The 20369-nt window shown below is 44.2% G+C and overlaps 1 protein-coding gene across 3 annotated transcripts in view; it reads right to left on the reverse strand.

Moving 5' to 3' along the window:
- Positions 1–16060, reverse strand: part of LOC133353936 (serine/threonine-protein phosphatase 2A regulatory subunit B'' subunit beta-like) — a 90545-nt gene extending 74485 nt beyond the window's left edge. The window contains exons 1-3 of one of the 3 annotated variants that reach the window (XM_061570455.1): positions 15957–16060; positions 13074–13501; positions 11739–11856 (exon numbers count right to left, since the gene is read on the reverse strand). In XM_061570455.1, the coding sequence (XP_061426439.1) occupies positions 11739–11856; positions 13074–13312 (357 nt within the window). In that variant the 5' untranslated portion in view covers positions 13313–13501; positions 15957–16060. Of the gene's footprint in view, positions 1–3249; positions 3457–11738; positions 11857–13073; positions 13502–15755 lie in introns of those variants that run through there. The other 2 variants (XM_061570454.1, XM_061570451.1) reach the window with 2 other exon arrangements.
- Positions 16061–20369: the final 4309 nt, after the last annotated feature.

Here is a 20369-nt window from a genome sequence, read left to right on the forward strand (position 1 = left end):
TTGAAGTTTTCGTGACTGCAAGGATCCATACTCTTTGGATTTTTTCGGTAAAGTTACGTAGGTTAAAAAAACCTCGTGTTGAGCAGGCCAGGAACCAAAGCCTGGGTCCGTGTCTGGGCAGTTCCAGAAGTAATGAATTATCCTCATTACACGTGGTGTCATTTTGAAGGTGAATAATATCCTTTTTTGAAAAAGTAGAGATTATTTACAGGAGTGAGTGGTTTGACACACCTACCAGAAACTGAGTGCATCATCGCCATGGGAGCGTGGATAAAAAAAAGTCAGAACGTCCGAGGAAGTCCCAGTGCGTTCGACACCGTGGTAAATTATACGAGCATTTTCTCCTCGATCCACAAAGACGGACAAATTATTCCCACCTGAGTTTCAATACTAACTGCTAAGAGCCACCACGCGACTATACTAACGACGGCTCGCGTGTTCGAAGGTGTCCGCAATGCACGTGAGAAATCGCGAAACTTCCCCATCTGCTTTTGAATCGCCGTCCTTCTTTGAAGCTACACCCCGTCGCTCCCTGCCGTTGTTAATCTCTTGCCCAGCAGCATCGCAACTGCCTGCACTTCACTCTCTCAATCTCCCAACGTCGTCATCGGTCATCAGCTGGACAGCCGCTGGTGGATGAAGGCCTCTCCTCAATTCGTCAACATCCCTCGCTTCCCATAATAGAGGCCTTTTTTTGGGTTAGAATCGCGCAAATATAAATGTGTCGTTAAACACGCCACCACCCGACACAGCCAATTATTAACGTTTGTCACGTCAACAAAACATGCCAATTTTTGTTACTAGTACAGCACACCGGTGTGCTGGAGAGTAAATCCACAACGTGTACAATTCAAGTACAAAGTATCGGCAGTAATTACAACTAGCATCATCAGGCGACAGCCAGATTATTTTTGGTTACTTTCCAACACACCGGTGTGCTGTACTAGTAACAAATTGGCTTGTTTTATTTACGTCACAAACCTTACTAATTGGCTGTGTCGGGTGGTGGCGGGTTTAACGACACATTCATATTCACACGACCTAACCCAAAAGCCTTAATATTGGTCGCGAAAGCCTACTACGTGTTAAATCCTTCACTTCTTGAAAATGCAACAATGCCCCCACCACCTCCTGCACGCGAGTTGACCTCATCGCTCTGTCTCCGTGGTTGGCGTCCTCGAGGGTATATTCTATCCCCTGGCTGCCATTCTATTTCTCAGTCCCTTCCTTCACCTATTCTCGTCTCTTCCAGCCACAATATTTCCTGCTCAAGCCAATTAACCTTTCGTTCACAGTCATCGTGGCATCTCCGACATGCGTTAATTCTTCGACGCGTTTGTTGCTCTGTCTGTCTCTTAAGTGAAATTCCGAGCATACATCTTGTCTATGTGCTCTTTTTTTAAATCCTTTATATTAAGTTCGCTTGCTTGCTTGCGTGCTTGCTTGCTTACGACCGTGCAAATCTTTCGGTCGTTTTTTAACCCACTTCCCGTGATCCAATCGAGCTGACATTTTGCACACAGACTCGTTGTGCGAGACAATTAATGTTCGTGAAATTTTTTTTCCAAAATTTTACACTGTTTAGGGAAAACAAATTTAATATTTAATTACCAATTGCTTAATACTGGCAGACAATCATCTGACCCATAGGTGGCAGCCATCTCAAGCCAGAGGACGAGAGGACTCTAGCCACCACGCATATAAAGGATTTATAGTGAAAAACTTTGTTTTTACGGGTTATACTTATTCTACATTATCTCCCCGATATTCATCTCAGATTCCTTGCCAGGTGGGATTCCACAAGCAGTGAACCCTAACGCCTTGCCACCTCCTGTCAAGTGCTATGTTCCACATTTCAAAGGTGTGGGGATCTGGGTGTACGTGTGTGTCGTTTTGCAGGTTCATTGTTTTTTGCCGTCTCACTTTCTTTGTTGATCGCACCGTGAAATGAATACGATCGTCATCCTCTAAAAATGCAGCCCTTGCCCGCACGCACGATGCGAAGATTACCGTATAACACAACGGGAGAATGAATTCATTAATTCAACACCGGCACTGACAGTAACATTCCCAAGTGACCGGTCAAAACATCTCAGTCGGACCGACCACCTTGGCCGTGAGTCATCACTCCGCTAAACTTTCCTTCGATAAAACCAAGACGCTATAAATGGACCTGCTCACTGTGGTGAAATAAAAAAAAGTCAAATAGAAAGTAAACACCATTTTTACTCGAATAATCAGCCTTTTGACGAACAAGTCAATATTTTCCGTTTCATTTGCACTCAAAAACTCGACTTGGCACTCATCTATTATTTATAGTTCAGTCACACAGCTGATGTAAGTATGTTGAACTTGTTTGGCACCGTACGTAGCCAACCCTGCTAAATTTGGCGACTGATTGAAATGAATACAATTCTAGATTTGAAGCTTTCGTGACTGCAAGGATTCATACTCTTAGGTTCTTTCGGTACGGTGCACCGTACATGCAGTGTACAAGCACCGTACATGCAGTGTATAAGCACCATACTTGCAATGTACAAGCACCGAGATGGTCATCTCCCCCCCCCCCACTCATTGGCTCCTCCCTGCCCAGCACACTATATAAAAAAACACGTGTCTTGAATAGCTTTCTTCACACGCTACAGTAATTTTACTGGAGCTTTCACACCTGATGACGGAGGCTTGTGTTGCTTCCGAAACGTCGTGATTTTATTTAGTTATTTTTATTTCTTTATTTTTTTTATTTTACCTACGTGACTTTACCGAAAGAACCTAAGAGTATGAATACAATTGATTTCCACAATCGCCAAATTGGTGGCGCTGGACTTGGCGGTACTAATGATGATTGTGCCACCCCCTAGCGTGATGATAATGACGATAATTGTCACTCCTATGATGATGTTATTTCTTTCGTTACAATTATGATTATGATTGATTGTGTCACTGCAATAACATGAAGATCATGACAATGATGATGAACGTAATGAAGACGACAATGTCTGTATTTGACGATTTACAACAGCCAACCAAAAAGCACGGGGTCCATTTTTGAAAACAAAAGGTCAGAGAGCAACAAAGGTCAAACATTTAAAGAACCAAGTACACTCAACCAGCGATGATGAAAACACAACAAAAGTACGGTCATTTCAAACGTTCATTCATAACATGCCCAACATAACAGCAGTTACAACACAGCACATGTATCGCATACACAAAAAAAACAGGAAAAAACATGAAAGTTAAACCAACCTCTTGTCCTCAACCAGCCCACCGCAGTGCGTGCACGGCATGCCGGAGACTTATACAATTTAATTTAATTGTTTTTGATTTTTTTTTTCGTTTTTAGCAAAGACTGCAAAAAGGGCCAGGCGCACACGTGGCCGTCGCTCACTCTTAACACCGCCAACCAAACGAGGCGGTGTGAAATCCCAGCGCCGAGCCCGGCTGCCGTTGTCACAGTGGGCGATGGTGAAACGTCCCACCTCTCTCCAACTCTCTCCCTCCGCGGTCGCCTTCGCTGCCCACCCACGCACACCTCCCCACCCTTCCTCCGAGCGTCCACAGGCGAACCCCCCTCCCTCCCATCCCACCACCACCCGGAGGCGACAGCTGCCGCTCGCCGTCCGAACTATGCCCGTGCCAGGCTAGGTTCACTTGTGAGGCCACCCGGCCCGCTCCGGGTATCGCGTGCCACCGCAGTTGTGGCACCATAGAAAAAAATATTTTAAAACGAACCTTAAACTATTTTTATTTTACCAGGTAAGGCCCACAGAGCTATACAGCTTCTTTTCAAAAGCGACCTGGCCACAAATGATATCTCATTTATAGCACCCAAATACTCTAAACACATGGTGATTATAAACGTGGAGGAAAAAACCAGATGACCCGTATAGAAATCCACACGACCACGGAGAAAGAGAAACATGCAAATTCCAAATACACAGCAGGTGTCAGGGTCTGGGTTGAACCCACGACCTCCTGCATACCAGACAAGGGAGTTAACATCTCGCCAACGCGGCACTTGCGTCGACGAGAAACGAGAGAGCTGTCATGGCACTGCACAATCACTGACGTTCGCCACCAAGTGGCAATGACTTCAGCGCGCCATTTGTGCCAGGCTAGGTTCAATCTTGACTTAAAGCTTTCGTGACCGCGGGAATTCATATTCATATGGGTCACTTTATTTTCATTCATTTTTATTTTTATTATTTTATTGTTAGAATTTTTTTTTCTATCTACGTGACTTTACCGAAAGACCCAAAGAATCGGCTGGGTTCACTTTGAGGTCAAGTCAAGCGGCAAAGGGGCACTGAACAGGAGGTCCTGGAGCAGACACGAGATAATTTGAATTATTATGGGTTATCAGACGACGGTGACTGGCAGATGCTCCACCAATACTTCTCGCTGTGTTAACACTGAGACTTATCCAACGTTCTGCTCATTGTTAGAAGCGTTAATCCAAGTAGCACAAAGGCAAAGATCTGCCATATAGCCTCAACAGACTTTTGTGGCAACTGCTGTCTGTAAGCACCTATGAAGGCCAGCAATTCAAGCACCACAAAGACACACACCTGCCCATCATTGTCTTACCTGTGCTAATGACGACGGCGACCACCATCACAACAGGTGCTACTCATTTTAGGCAGAGCTGACCTGGCAATGCTCAGGTGAGTTTCAGATACCAATCACCATGCCCAGAAATTTCACTGAGAGGACTGGCATATTAACACAATGCGCTTCTACCTTGAACATGTGTGCATTTATAATACAAATTAAAGCTTGTCTTTTTGTAAGTACAATTCAAGGAAAAATATCCACCGTATAGCCTGTATAGGCTTTTGGAGCAAGTGCTGTTAACAAACACCTATGAAGGCCAGCACGGCACACGAGGGGGTGCGTGGCCAGCACCACGCCCGGCCGCCTTTATCTCCCCAGTGACGATGTTTACACACCGCACAAGGTATTCATTTGAGACAAAGTCCACCTAGGGGAGGTCCAGGGCCGCTTCAGATAATCGTCGCTGGTGTTGGCCGTGAGCGGGAATCGAACTCGGGTAGCCGGGTTCGTAGCGCAGCGCGCTAACCGCTACATCTGGCAATAACATTAGCAAGCTGCAGCATGTACAAAATTGTCTGGCACGTGTCGTGACAGGTACTGCAAGATCGGACCATGTCCGTCCAGTGCTCGCCGAGCTGCATTGGCTTCTAGTTACCGAACGAATATGTTAGAAGGTCGCACTCACTACAAAGTGCTTGCCACATATGAACCACAATACCTTGCTAATCTCGTCAAGGAGCATAAACAAACACGCGAACTCCGGCCATCCTCACAGTAGCAGCTTTTGGCTAGCCATAGAACAAAGACGGTTACCGCATTGTGTGCTTTCAGATGCTCTTCTGCGGCCGTCTGGGACCCATTGAAGCTATGCCTTTTCAAATCTAAATTGAAAATAAATTTCTTTAGAACTGCTTTTTGTGTTTAGTTTGTTGTCCTTCCCCACACCTCGTTTTAACACGGTTGGCTGCGTACGGTGCGTAAGAAGTTCAACCCTACCGCTCCCCACCAGCATGCACGCACGCACGCACCGCACCCTGAAACTTCACACAGCCACGAGCCACAGCTATTATTTCTAGACTTTCTCTCCGATGACCTTTGGTGGGAAAGGCAGAGACGAGGTGCCGAGCGGGGCGGGGACAAGTGCGGGTGGGTGGGTGGGTGGAGATGGGGGTCACGTCACCTTCTCACCTCAACGTGCCGAGGTGACACGCTGGTTAGCACGCGACGCCACGCTCTGCTGCCAGTTTCTCCCCGATATTGCAATGTGTTCCTCTGAACCAGCAGGTGTGGTGCATGCCAGGATGAAACTAAAGCTCTCATACTCTGATGGTGCATTGTCTTTGAGTTGTGCGCCTTTTGGCATCATCTGGTCCAACACCATGTGAGACTGGGCTCTAAGAAAAGCTGTCTCGGGTGTGGACCAATCAATTTCAAGGACAGTGCATACATTATCAGAGTTGTGTTTTTTGTTAGCATTCCTACCGCAGGTATTGTGGTCAATGCAAACATAACTCCTTGTAAAAAAGGTGTCAGTTTTGTTGCCAGATAAAAGGGTAAAAAAACAATTATCATATTCAAACTATATTTTGTTTATTTTACCAGATATACACCACAAATGATAGCTCAACGAAGTGGCCAATCACGTGGACATTTATAGCAGTCGAATACACAAAAAAATGTGAGGGGGAAAATCGGAGGACCCGGAGACATATCCACACGACCACAAGAAGAGAGAGAGAACATGCAAACTCCAACTATCTCTCCACTGCAGCACCGCAGATACAGCTGGCACAGTGGAGAGTGCATGCAATACATCTGTCAGTCATCTCAGTCAGTCAACCCATAGTACCTGGGCCTGTCCCTCGACCTCCTGCCCACAAGCCTTTGACATGTCAAGTTGCCTTGTGTGAAAATAGCCTCACACAATTACCCTGGCCATGTCACCACCACTTATTGGCAAATGACAGTTGTTGTTATATAAGGGTGGCGTGTAGGTTGGCACACTGCACTACAAACCCAGTGAACTAAGTTCGAATCCCAGCCACGACTAACATCAGTTGCGGGTATTTGCCCGGCCTCTGCTAGGTCGACTGAATGCTTAATTGAGTACCTGGTGCAGTGTGTAAACATCAGCAATGGAGAGACAAAGCTAGCTGCATCGTGCTCCTGGTCACACCAACCCCTTGTGTGCTATGCTGGCCTTAATGTCCTCGCTAATAACGGGGAAATCTGTTTGGATATATATGCACACTTGCCGTACAAAGAGGCTTGCCAATTGTTTTTAATCAATTGTCGTACGGACTTTGTCACATGTTAAAAGGCAAGGTACCTCGTTGGTCAATCGAGCAATGACTGGTTAAATTTCGATTTAAAGCTTTCGTGACTGCAGGGATTCATCTTCTTGGTTCTTTCGGTAAAGTCACGTAGAAGGGAAATAATAAAATAATAAAAATAAAACATTGCGTTGTAGCCGAAACGTCGTGAGAATTATTTTATTATGTTTTATTTTTTTTATTTTATTATTTCCCTTCTACGTGACTTTACCGAAAGAACCAAGAAGAACAATGATTGGTTGTTTACCGCAATTGGTGGCTCTGAGCGATTGGTGGAAATTCCACGTTCCCAATGGTAAGTGTGTTAGAGAGACAAATGCCAATGTTTATACCGCAGGTTCTGTGGGCCAGACGTAGTCAACTTCACGTACACTTGGAAATGTGTGAGGCTCCTTCTGGGGGGGAAAAAATACAGCCGACATGACCCAGCGCGGCTAGTCAGACCTGTTTGCCTTCTTCTGGAAACTACAAAGGCAACCCCAACACATGGAGACGAGACCAGCCCCACTGCCTTAACCCTTTCATTAAAAGGTGGAGAAATAAAATAGGAGCAAGCGGCACCACCAGCACGGTTGTTTTATTTAACTGGCAGGAAAGTGAACTGAGTAGCTGCTGGGACATACCATTGTCAAGTGAGTGTAAAAAGCGTGACACTGACGCTTATTCTGAACTCTAATCCCGACTCCTAATCCCTACCCCTGGCCTTGACACGAAAGTGTCTCCCTGACAATAGCACTGTCATTAACACTAACCCCAGCAGTAACACTAGACTTAACCCTAATCCTGACACTGGTATTCATTTTATCACCAAACGTAACCCTAAACAAAATACTAATTACGTAACACTCTGTAAGGCCAAGTGAACCCAGGATCAGCCTGTCATTTGTTGAAAGCAACTGCTGTTGCTGATGATGTACAACAGATATGAATTGAACTCTATCGAGTCCCCGACGTCCACCTTTTCACGAATCAAAGTATCTCCCCTGCTCAAACGAGGAACGCGCCACCGCTCGTCTCTACTGGCGGACCCTCAAGGAGTGGTGGAAATTCCATCGTGAGGGCCGATCTCAGCATAGGACAACCACTACCGACTTCCCACTAAGCAGTCCACTCGTAAATGTTTTTATTAGAATCCGTCTAGAGGGATGACGGTCAGGTGTCGACTCCATCCGACTCGACACACCCGACCGAGACTTGAACTCGCATAACAGCTTCCGAATGTGAGTTTAGTGCCCCTCACCGCAGCCCTATGCGGCCAGCCTCACCGCTGTTATTCATACGTTACTGTCTCGCGGTGTGTTTTGTGAAGGCGCAGGTGAGACAGCCATAGGCACGCGCCTAAGCTCCCCCGTCCCGGCGGGGCGGGCAAGACGGAGCGCGTGCCGCATACCTCCGTGGCTTCCAGCGAGCCTCAACGTGGCTCTCCGCTCGCGCGCCACGACTTCCAGTCCGTATTTGGTACCAACAGAGGAGTGGACGGAGTGATGCATCGTGGTCAATAATGGCTGTGCGAGTCAGTTACCGCCGTCGTGTTGGGCTTTTAATCGTGGTTTTAGGTAACCACAATTAAGCCAGACACTTACAAAAATATGTAGTGTATGTATAAATGTGTTCCCCAGTTGTATCCCGATTGTGCCATTCGACGTTATGTCATTATACGAAGTATACATACTGAAATAAAATAAATCACGACGTTTCGATCGCAACACAAGCTGTCGTCCTCAGGCGGAAAAAATATAATCCAGCAGTGGAGAGTATGGATTCCTGCAGTCACGAAAGCTTCAAATCAAGATTAAACATACTGAACTCTAGCAGAAAAGTGCACCTTAATGTGTTATACGTAAGCATGTATGCATATATGTTTACCTTCTTTCGCACCATACCTAGCCAACCATGCCAAATTGGAGGTTCGGGGAAAATCGGAGTTGCCGGGTAGCCACAGACGTCACTGTGGGGATCTCTTCCACACTATAGGGAAGCATTTTCCCATCCGCCCTTCTACAGAGAGAGCAATGTTCCTTGCATGATAGACAAACCAATACTTTTAACCCTTAGAGCTCGAATTTAGCCAACTGAAGTACACACACTAAATATTTTTGATATGTCATTGGTGACCAGGCTGAGAGCATGAAATAACAACACTTGAGAACGCAGTTTAATTATAGGTGGCTGCCAGGATTTTCAACCCAAGATACCAGCAGTAGCAGCTCAGTGCGCTGACCTCTGAACCAAGTGGGCATCCCGATGCAGTCGGACTCTTAAGTGTAGCGAGCTAATGCAGTCGAGTGGAGATTCTATTGCGGGAGAGGTTGTAGGAGTCTGTGCCCCCTATTTAACAAAGCTTTCAACTTATCCCCTCCCACCTTAATTCAGAGGTAGCTCCCTGCTCTGGCTTGGGAGAGACTTACATTCAAGATACAGAGCAAGTTAAGAACAATGCAGTTTATCTTCTTGGTTTTTTTCGGTAAAGTCACGCAGAAGGGAAGTAATAAAATAATACAAATAAAACATAATAAAATAATTCTCACGACGTTTCGGCTACAATGCAAGCAGCCGTCTTCAGGTGAAGAATGAGACACTGCCAAGCTAGGAGCTTATATAAATGCAGTTTATGCCAACCACACCTTGTCATTGTTTTTTTCCTTTTGCATGTCATCCTACGCATGGAGTTTTACACCTAGGTTGTGGTATTAGTAATCCTGCCCCCCTCCATGTTCAGATGAAGCGTGTTTTTGTGTGTTGTGTGTACCGCGTTCTACAATCGTTCTTGTCTGGTCACCAATGATGCGGCAACAAAAACTTCATCACGTTCAATTTGACTTGTCACTATGTGTGGCCTATTTTAGCAATTTCAGTTGAACTAATATGTGATGAACAATCTCTGCAGGGCGCAGGGGAAGATGCACCACCTAGCGTGAATTCAAATGCATTACCCAAGTGTGCCGATGCAGAACTTAAAAAAATACATGGATGAAGGAAAATATGTTCACGTTGTTTTGTGAACGACACAGAATTGAAAGTGATTCACCGAACTCATCGTTGAACCGAAACAATTGTTGCGATGTGATCTTTTCCGACCAAAAAGTGGCGCACGCATTGCTGCTGTGACGGTTCGGATTAAAAATGTCTTCACGTCACAACACCAAAATCAATAACGCAACACGAGTTGAAAAATACGCCCTTCTCGGACACAAGGCCGACTGTCGTGCAGGTTGCTGTAAATCAGCGGTCGGGAACCTATGGCTCGCGAGCCATATATGGCTCTTCCAGTGACGGCATATGGCTCCCAGACAATTTTGAGTTGAAAAAAAAATCAGTTTGGAACTGATTTTAAAATACTTGTGATATTGCTTAACAATATCGTGTCGTTTTAAAGTAAACAGAAATTAGTTTTGAAGATAAATTTCACGGGTCACGCCTGCACGAAGCTCAACGTCACCAACGTATGAACCAGACTACAAGGCCATCAGCAAAACCACGCAGCACCAGAAGTCGCATTAAAAGTAAGACATATTTAATTTATTATACGTTAAAAATTACTATATGGCTCTCAATGAAATATATTTAGAAATATTTGGCTTTTATGGCTCTCCCAGTCAAAAAGGTTCCCGACCCCTGCTGTAAATGTTAGACACGGGCGCACGTCACCGTCGCATGACAGTATGCCAATCGTACAACTGGAAATAACGATTGCGAGATGAGAATAAATAAATGCATACAAAAAAGGAGCGGCAGTAAGGCAACAAACGGTAATACAAAGCAACAGGGAGTGAACATCTCAAACAAGCCACAGCAGCGAGCTCGCTATTCATTACAACAATCACTTTGCCATTTGTCACATAAGCTGTTAATGTGGTTGGAGGTGAACGGAGGAATGTGGGGATTAAAGGTAAATGCCCCATGTAATTATTTTTCACTTTTCTTTTTGTGTGCGTGTTGTGCGAGTGCGTGCCAGTGCGCACGTGGGCGTTGGGTTTTGTGAAATATAAAATAAATAAACGATTCCGTGGATTGTCAGGATTCAGGGTCACGAATATTTTTTTTTATAATGCCTCTAGTGGCAGACATACAATGTATAGAGAAAGTGTTAAACACGGATGTACGCATGCATTTAAATGCATATATTGTGATTAAAAATATATAAATCTTGATAATTTTATAAAAGTATTGTTGGGACATTTCTCCCGCTACACTTTACCATCTTCCAAAATTGCTGGAGTTAGGTTGTTAGAGCCTTTGACATTAACGGACTCTTAAGAGACTCTAACCTCGGTCCGTTGTGACATATGCAGCTCACAGCGAGTCACAATTCTTAAATATACTGGTTGTGAAGGTACTTCTTTCCTTCGTGTTCTACTATTCATATTATGATGTCTTCGTGCTTGTGTGTTCTGGCTGTTGACCTCTCCACAAGGTGATACTAATTTTTATCATCCCCAGAGGGATGTTTTGTGGCAACCCTCAACCATGATTTGGAACTTGCCACCTTCCAATTGGGGGCTGCTCACTCTACAACTGAGCCAGAATCAGAATATGTATTTATACTGGAGTAATCCGATGAGCTATAAAGCCCTTTTTCACAGATTTCCAGTAGGGTCGGTCAGAACATTACAACAACAAAACAACAAAACACGATGGGTGTGCAAAGTAAAGGAAAGGAAAGCAAAGCACTTTAAAAAATACACAAATAAAACTTAATTTTTATTTTACCAGGTAAAACCCACTGAGTTAACAGCTTATTTTTCAGAAGCGACCTGACCAAAGTGGTTTATCATGTGTAAATATGTTGCAAAGAATGGTTAAAGACGGACTCAAAGACAGAGGAGTCCACGGAGATTGTGGCCTTGCCTGCCTGCTTCCCAGCAGTCGTCGCGGGGTCCTGTGTGATCCCGAGAGGATGTGGGGGCTGCGTGGACTTAAGGGGGCACCAGAGCCCAGCATGGAGTGAGCAGGCTGCCTTGGAGATCTGCAAGAGCAGCAACAACGCCGCCGTCAAACCGGCGAGAAGCATCGTCCGCAACCGCATAGAACACGGGCGGGCCACATCTGGCCAACAACTTCACTTTGCACGGTCCGCAGCCACACGAGGCAGAAGCTTCCCACTTGCAAACGGACGCAAACGATACTGATGCGTCACTGCAAGCATCTTGGCCACGCTAAATACGCTCGCAGGAATGGAAGAATCTCCAGGCACACGTCGCAAATTGTTGGTAGAACCCGAAAACACATCAGAGATCAATAATGCCACTCGTTTACCCAGGTTCCAGGTACGTTTTTGGAGTAGGGGGCAACGATTGCCGTCTTTCCAAATAAAGTAATTCGCGAGAGATTTTTTAATTCTTCAAATCTTGGACCATAAGCTACAGAATGTCATTCAGCTTTGCCACTTTTACTGCTTTCATGATTTACACATTGTCTTGTGAACACATTTTTATGCATATTCTTAGGTTTTTTCGGTAAAGTCACATAGGTAAAAAAATTAAATTCATAAAAGTAAAATAAAAATAAAATAAAAAAAATGTATTTTTATTTTACTTTTATTAATTTTAATATTTTTACCTACGTGACTTTACCGAAAAAACCTAAGAATATGAATCCTTGCAGTCACGAAAGCTTCAAATCTAGAATTAATACATTTTAATGCGTTTGCTGGATTTAAATATGGCAAGCATGGCAAAATAACAATTGATATGAAATCGGAAAACTCTTCACTCGTTACGTTCTCGGTGAGGAGCGAGTTTGCCTCAGTCAGCTCAATTTTCAGATATGGAATAATCCAATAAAGCTTTAAACCAAATTTCATGATTTTTTTTTGTGCAGTTATTGGTGACCAGGCTGAAAACTTAGCCAGGGTGCATAAGTCCGTTCCTCAAGGATTGCAGTTTTTTTTTATTTTCAATCCAACTGAGCTTTCAAACACTTAATCAGTGCTTAAAGAGGACTTTTTGTTGTTGACTGTTTTGATGAACTCGGTGTAATCTATAAACTATGCTGGATTGTGGCCTTCAAGGACCAGTGTCATGCAATCCTGCCATCAACTGCCAACACTTGGAAACTCGATTTAATCACGGGCTGCCAAAACCCAGATTCAAATCCAGGATCTCAGCGGTGCCCACTTAGCACTCAGAAACAGCACCCGTCTCTTCAGCCACTCATCCATATCAGTGTCGGCAGCAGCGGTACCTGGGCGAGGATGTCAGCGACGTTCGGCCGAAATCCGACGAGCTCCCGTTTGCACTCAGCATGGCAGCATCATCCTCCATGTTGCCGTCACAGTCCGGAGAGCCCTCCTCCCCTCCCGTCGCGTCATCATCAGAGTTTTGAATTTGATAAAGAAGCTCCTTCAGGGACCGCCGAACATCATCGCTGCTCAACCAGCGGGCGAACAGCTCGTTCACCTTCATCTTGAGCACCGGCTGCATGGTTGAGTTGTCAGCTCAAGCCAGCAATGGTGATGGTGTTGTTGTTGTAATTGCGGCTGCGTCGCCGGTGCGGTCCGGACAGTCTCGATTGGGTACAGACAGTAGGCCAAGACTTCTCACTTTTCAATTAAAAATTATTGCTTGGCCTTGTCTTGTCCAGGGAGCCCAAGAAACAAGGCTACGCTTGACCTACAGCAGGGAGATAGTGGGGATTGTGGGAAAGGAAACAGTGGTGGTGTTCAAGGTCACGGTTTCACATTCGCGTGAGCAATAAGGCACATATTCTTTGGTTCTTTCGGCAAAGTCACGTAGGTATAAAATAAAATAAATCACGACGTTTATTTTATACCTGCGTGACTTTACCGAAAAAACCAAAGAGTATGGATCCCTGCAGTCACAAAAACTTCAAATATAGATTCAATAAGGCACAATTCATTGTTTTCATTCACGTCCCATCTCCACCTTCACAGGAAAAAAAAAACATTGTACACAATATAAGGAAGTTTCTTTAAAACACATTTAACGCTCACCTGTCCAGCCTCTCAACTATTCAGGCCGGCTTACGAGGGACTTGGGAGCTCTGGCTCTGTGCCTGCCGAGTTCTGTATTGAATACCGCGCCCAATTTGCAAAATATGCACGCATTATAAAAGGTGTTCATTATTCATGGGATTTAAATAAATAACGATGCCCTTAATCCAAGAACTCCTCGCTGAAACACCAACATATTTTCAGGAGGGTTCTACATTGGGATGTTCGGTCAATTCCAATTCTGAGCGTTTCGATGGAAACCAAATGTAACTGTGCATTCCACAGCAGTAAAAAAAGACCAAGTTAGAGATTTTTTGTTGGAATGATCGTGGAATGGCGTTTATCGGCCGTTACTAATTTACAGCCTTGGTTGGACCAAACGATAAAAGCTCCACTCTGGCTTGTTGTCGATCTTCCCATTAGACAATGTATGAACCCAGGTCTCCTTTTGAAAAATTGTTTCACTGGGCCCTCACCTGGCGAATGTAAAGTATTGTTTAACACTGGCTTTCGCGACCAATACCATCCATAATATAGGTTATTTTGGGTTAGATCGAGTAAATATAAATGTGTCGTTAAACCCGCCACAGCCAATTAGTAAGATTGTAAACGTTGTGTATTTGCTCTCCAACATACCAGTGTGTTGCACTCGTAACGAATTGGCATGTTCTGTTTACGTTATAAACCTTACGAATTGGCTGTCGGGTAGTGACGGGTTTAACGACGCATTACTGTATATATTCATAATCAACGTTGTTGGGTTTAGATCGCGTTATTTATAAATGTGTCGTAACCCTCCACCACCCGACACGGCCAATCAGCATATTTACGCGATCTAAACCAAAACAACCCATGTATTATACTGCATATGTCTTTATAGATGTAACGTCTGTGGCAGTTGTGATAAGTCTACGGGTCTATCTAATACTTATCTGATTTAAAGATAATCTAACATCATTCATGACCTATCCACTGCTGGATGAAGGCCTCCCCACGGTTCTGTTCAAGTTCATGTATTAGGTATCGCCCTGTGAGCCATTCGGCTCTTGAATCAGGTGCAACCGCAACAAACAAAAAACAAAAACATGTGATGCTCACGGGAGCCGATTCGATCTATCCGCTCCATATTCGCGGTGTTCATCCTCTTGGGCACGATCACTCCTTTGCCTTCCGTCAATAATCAGTCTCGTCCATCGATCATCCTTCTCGTGATTGAAAACTGATTTCATGAAAGCTGCTCTTCCGATAAGCGCCGCTGGCTACGTACGGTGCGAAAGAAGTTCTACAATGTGTCCTTCCGACACCCACTGACTTAATGCGTTTTTCTTGAAATCAATGGTATCGCCAAACATACCTATCCATGCTTCTTTGCTATCTTTACAACTTTTGTTTGACGTGTATTTCAGTGTACACGTCCCTCATACCCCTAAGTAGTGGCAGGAACGCACACCGATTGAAAACTTTCTTTTGCAAGCACGTTGCTACGTAGTTTTAAATTATCAATTAAATGTAGCTTTCAAAGAGCGCTCCGACCTCTTACGCGTCTTGATTTGATCGATATCATCTCGATCAGCCCTCAATAGTTAAGCCGAAATCGTAACCGTGCCTCAAGTTAGCAAATACTTGCAAAATACGATATTTTCGCAAAGGATAACAATGATATTTCGTTGCACATCGTAACGACTCGCCTTGATTACTGAAGGAAATTCCACATTCCCATAAAGGTGACAAGTCCATCCAAAACACACCCCTTCTCAACACATTTACAGCTGAACACAGTCGCAACTGCAAGCGATTACATTTGAAACATTCCATTGAAATGCAACTGCAATTTTGCATCTGTACTTTCAAGGTACAGCAGCAGATTGGAAGATTAAGACTTAAATAAGAGATTGAATGAGTTGAGGCCTTACATCGACAGACCGACCCTTCCGTCGCCTAGAATTCATACGGAGGAAGGAGCCCCAAACCCGGCAGGAAGGCCAGGCAACTTGGGGGGTCCCCGCGAGATAGCGCAAGCTTCAAGCGTGAAAGTAATACATCCCCGAAGAGTAAACAGCGCAGAGTACTGAAGATCTTGCACGTGTTTAGTAATGTTTAAAGTAGTTCGTTACCTTCGTTGGCCTTAAGGAAACGTTATTTCAAATTAAAGCCGTAACATTTTACAAACTTGAGGCGTTTGCGGCGGAATAAGCCAATGGGGGGGCGCCACGTCACGGTCGCTTTGGCAACAGCGCCGCGTTGGTCTTGCGTGATGACGTCAACGCGTTGCGTAGTGACGTCACTAATTCACGTTGCCGGAAAAGCCCGCCAAGGGTGCCGTGTTAAATTGCTAAATAGGATAAGCGTGCAGGGGTTGGTCATTGTTGAACTGTTAGACAGGATAAGCATGGGAAGCGTTCCTTTTAAATTGGTACAACAAATACGTAGCCACATGTTGAATTGCTAGACAGGATAAGCATGGGAAGCGTTCCTTTTAAATTGGTACAACAAATACGTAGGCACATGTTGAATTGCTAGACAGGATAAGCAGCTGCTTCGCGTCCGTATGAAATTGTACACTTCGATATATAATAATTCAACACGTAGACCCATAGACTCACACAGAGACCCATAGACCCGCATAGAGACCCGTATACTCGCATAGACCCACAGAGAGCCGTAGACTCACACAAAGACCGACAGATCCGATTAATTATCGCGCCTGGCTAAGTACGGTGCGAAAGAAGTCCATGCAAACTCACCAAGAGACCCACAGACTCGCAAAGAGAACCAAAATAGTTCAACTTCCATCAAGTTTCAAGTTCATGTATTAGGTATAGCCCTGTGAGCCATTCGGCTCTTGAATCGGATGCAACCGCAACAAACAAAAAACTAAAACATGAACAAAAAACATCTTAAAGTGAATATGTGACTAAGTGCAAACAAAAAATCCAAGAAAAGACAGCAAAATGTTGCAGAAAAATCACCGTACACCAACACTGTGCAAAAATCCCAGTGGGATGCAAGTCAAACAACAACAACAACCACAAGACAACTTAGATTAAGGCCATCAGTCTAACTCTGTACTACAACAACACAAACAACAACAACCACAAGACAACTTAGATTAAGGCCACCAGTCTAACTCTGTACTACAACAACACAAACAACAACAACCACAAGACAACTTAGATTAAGGCCATCAGTCTAACTCTGTACTACAACAACACAAACAACAACAACAACAACCACAAGACAACTTAGATTAAGGCCATCAGTCTAACTCTGTACTACAACAAACATGGCCAAACCAATACACTTTTCAAAAATCACCAAAATAAAGCCATGAAAGCAATGAGAAAGCAATCGTAGGAACTGTGACGGAATTTTCACAATAAATGGCATAAACAACATGTACTACCAAAACCCTGCAGCCACCAGCGATTCCGAATACTTTATTAGGTTTTTCTGTTAAGCCTTTAGGGTCGTCCATAAATGACGCCACTCGATTTTGGGCGATTTTTGACCCCCCCCCCATCGTCACACGGCGTCACAAAAAGTCAGACCCCCCTAAACTATGACGTCACAAAGCTCTGCCCCCCCCCCCCCCCAAAATATAAAACATGCTTCAAATCGCTTTAAACTATTGTCATTGTAGTGCGTATTTAATGTGGCGCTGCACTCTGATGTTGTAGGAGAAAACATTTATTAAAAAGTCTATTTAATTAAGTAGAACGCGTTGTCTATATTTATTTAAAGTTGCGCATTTTGATGTGACGTCGCATTTCTCACCCCCCCTCCCTCGTCACACATCGTCACAAATGTCTGACCCCCCCCCCCCTAGGTGCGTGACGTCATTTATGGACGGCCCCTTAAGAGAAATGACTTAACAGGCAGATAGCGATTTAACGCGATTAGTGTAGACTCGTAGAGGAATCTTCGCGATGTGGTACCACGATTTCTATTCGTGACTCTTTATATCTTACATCGTTGAGTGTATAGCGACCTCTAGTGGCTGGAGGGGCAACTTCAATTCTAGATTTGAAGCTTTCGTGACTGCAAGGATTCATACTCTTAGTTCTTTCGGTAAAGTCACGTAGGTAAAAAATGAAATTAAAATTAATAAAAATAAAACAATGAAAATCACGACGTTTCGGAGGCAACTGATGACGGAGACTTGTGTTGCCTCCGAAACGTCGTGATTTTCATTGTTTTATTTTTATTAATTTTAATTTATTTTTTTACCTACGTGACTTTACCGAAAGAACTAAGAGTATGGGCAACTTCAAGTTTCATTTTATTAGGTAAAGCCCTGTTGAGCCATGCGACTCTTGAGTCTGGTGCAACCGCAACAAACTGAATATGAAGAGAGAACATTTTAAGCGACGACGCGCAACAGAAACATCCTGGATAAACCAGCAAATCATCCAGAGTTAAACACATTCCTGCGGAGGGAGCTGGTAGGAACGTTGGGTTGCTCGGTCAATGGCCTGCAGGGTCAACGGCGGCGTGGTGTATTCCGCAAATATGCCCGACTGTGAGGGCGGGCACAAGCCGGCGTGAGTAGGTTAAACGTTGAGTTTTATAAGGGCACCACGGGGTGACCAGCCCCTCCCCACCCAGCCCCACTCCTCCCACCCCCCACCCAGCCCCACCATCCACCCAGCCCCTCCCCACCCAGCCCCTCCCCACCCTCCCCACCCAGCTCCTCCCCACCCCACACTCTCCACCCAGCCCCTTCCTCCCCACCCAGCCCCTCCCTGCACGACGGACGGACACAATAATCCCCTGTGGGCTGGTGTAACCAGGAGGTTCCTACCAGTAAAAAAACCGTATTAGAACGTTGCGCGCAAAAATCCCAGTGTGATGCAAGTCAAACGATAACAACCATTAATTTAACCGGTTGTCAAACCCTACAACAGAACGCACGAATTGAAAACGATCGTTCGCACAACGCACAGGTAACCCCAGCGACCCGAGTTGGATTCCAGGCCTCGGCTAACATCAGCGGGTGAGCGATATCTGAACCCGTCCTAACTGTGACCTTGCTTCACTAATCCACAGTATGAGTCAAATAATAATAATTTCGATGTTTTAAAAGGCTCACTTAAACGAATCGTTGTCAGTGGCGCTATGCCTTGGAAAGGCGAGAAATAGTTCAACAACAACCGAGTAGAGAAGAGGTTTTTCTTTGAACCTATCAACGTGACTTTAACAAAAGACCCAAAGAATATGAATTCTTGCAGTCACGAAAGCTTTAAGTCAAGATGTAGCTATTGTGTACGCCTTTTGGCCTCCTCTGGTCGAGCACCAATTGGCTCAAAAGAAAGCCGTTCCTTGGTGTGGACCAATCAGTTTCAAGGACAATGCATATTTCTAGATTTGAAGCTTTCGTGACTGCAAGGATTCATATTCTTAGGTTGTTTTCGGTAAAGTCACGTAGGGGAAATTTTAATTAATTAATAAAAGTAAAATAAAAATAAAATAAAAATCACGACGTTTCGGAGGCAACACAAGCTTCCGTCTTCAGGTGGAACCGTCATAGCACGATTGCTGTTTCAGCAATCGTGCTGTGATGGTTCCACCTGAAGACGAAACGTCGTGATTTTTATTTTATTTTACTTTTATTAATTAATGTTTTACCTACGTGACTTTACCGAAAAAACCTAAGAATATGACTATGCATATATTTTCATAGTGTGTCTTTTGTTTGCATTTTGACTGCAAGTATTGTGGTTACTGCTGACATGAATCCTCTCGTTCAAAGGTTTCAGTTTTGTTGCCAGAAAAAAAGGGGGAAAACCCTATTATTATCTAGTGTGTGTTGAGTAACTGTGGCTAATCCAACCGGTAATATGTCCTGCAAATTCTCAGATGAATATTATCTATTGTATGTTGATTAACTTGACTAACCCAGCCTATAATAGTTACCTATATTCTTTGTTCTTTCTGTAAAGTCACGTAGAAGGGATATAATAAAAATTTAACATAATAAGATATGTTTTATTTTTATTACTTTATTATTTCCATGCAGTCACGAAAGCTTCAAATCGAAATTTAGTTACCGTATATTCTCAGTTTAACATAATCCATATTAATTGATTTGGTTACCTTAACCACCCCTCTGAACTTCGCACCTGATAGGCTCACAGTGATGACCTGATGAAGCTGGTTGTTGTATTAACCAGCGACACGTCGTACTCAAATTATAATTGCTGTGGCTTTACTTTACAACACACCGTTGTGCTGAAATAGTAACTAATTGCCACGTTTTGTAAACGTGAGAAACCTTACTAATTGGCGATCTAACCCAAGAAAAAACCTTTATTGTGAATACATATACGGCGTTTGCTTCAAAAGTGTCAGTAGATGTTAAACTCCAACGTGAAGACGATGGGCCGAATATAAAACAACGCGACTCGCAAATTGATTCGTTGATTGGAGGAAACTCAAAGCTCAAGAGCTCATCTCCCCCACGCTGTGAAAACTGAACACTGCGGCCGCTAAAAAGAAACATTATATATTCTTAGGTTTTTTCGGTAAAG

The sequence above is a fragment of the Lethenteron reissneri genome, chromosome 45 (genome assembly GCF_015708825.2).
Source record: "Lethenteron reissneri isolate LAM-NWPU_2019-01 chromosome 45, ASM1570882v1, whole genome shotgun sequence".
Taxonomy (NCBI): domain Eukaryota; kingdom Metazoa; phylum Chordata; class Hyperoartia; order Petromyzontiformes; family Petromyzontidae; genus Lethenteron; species Lethenteron reissneri.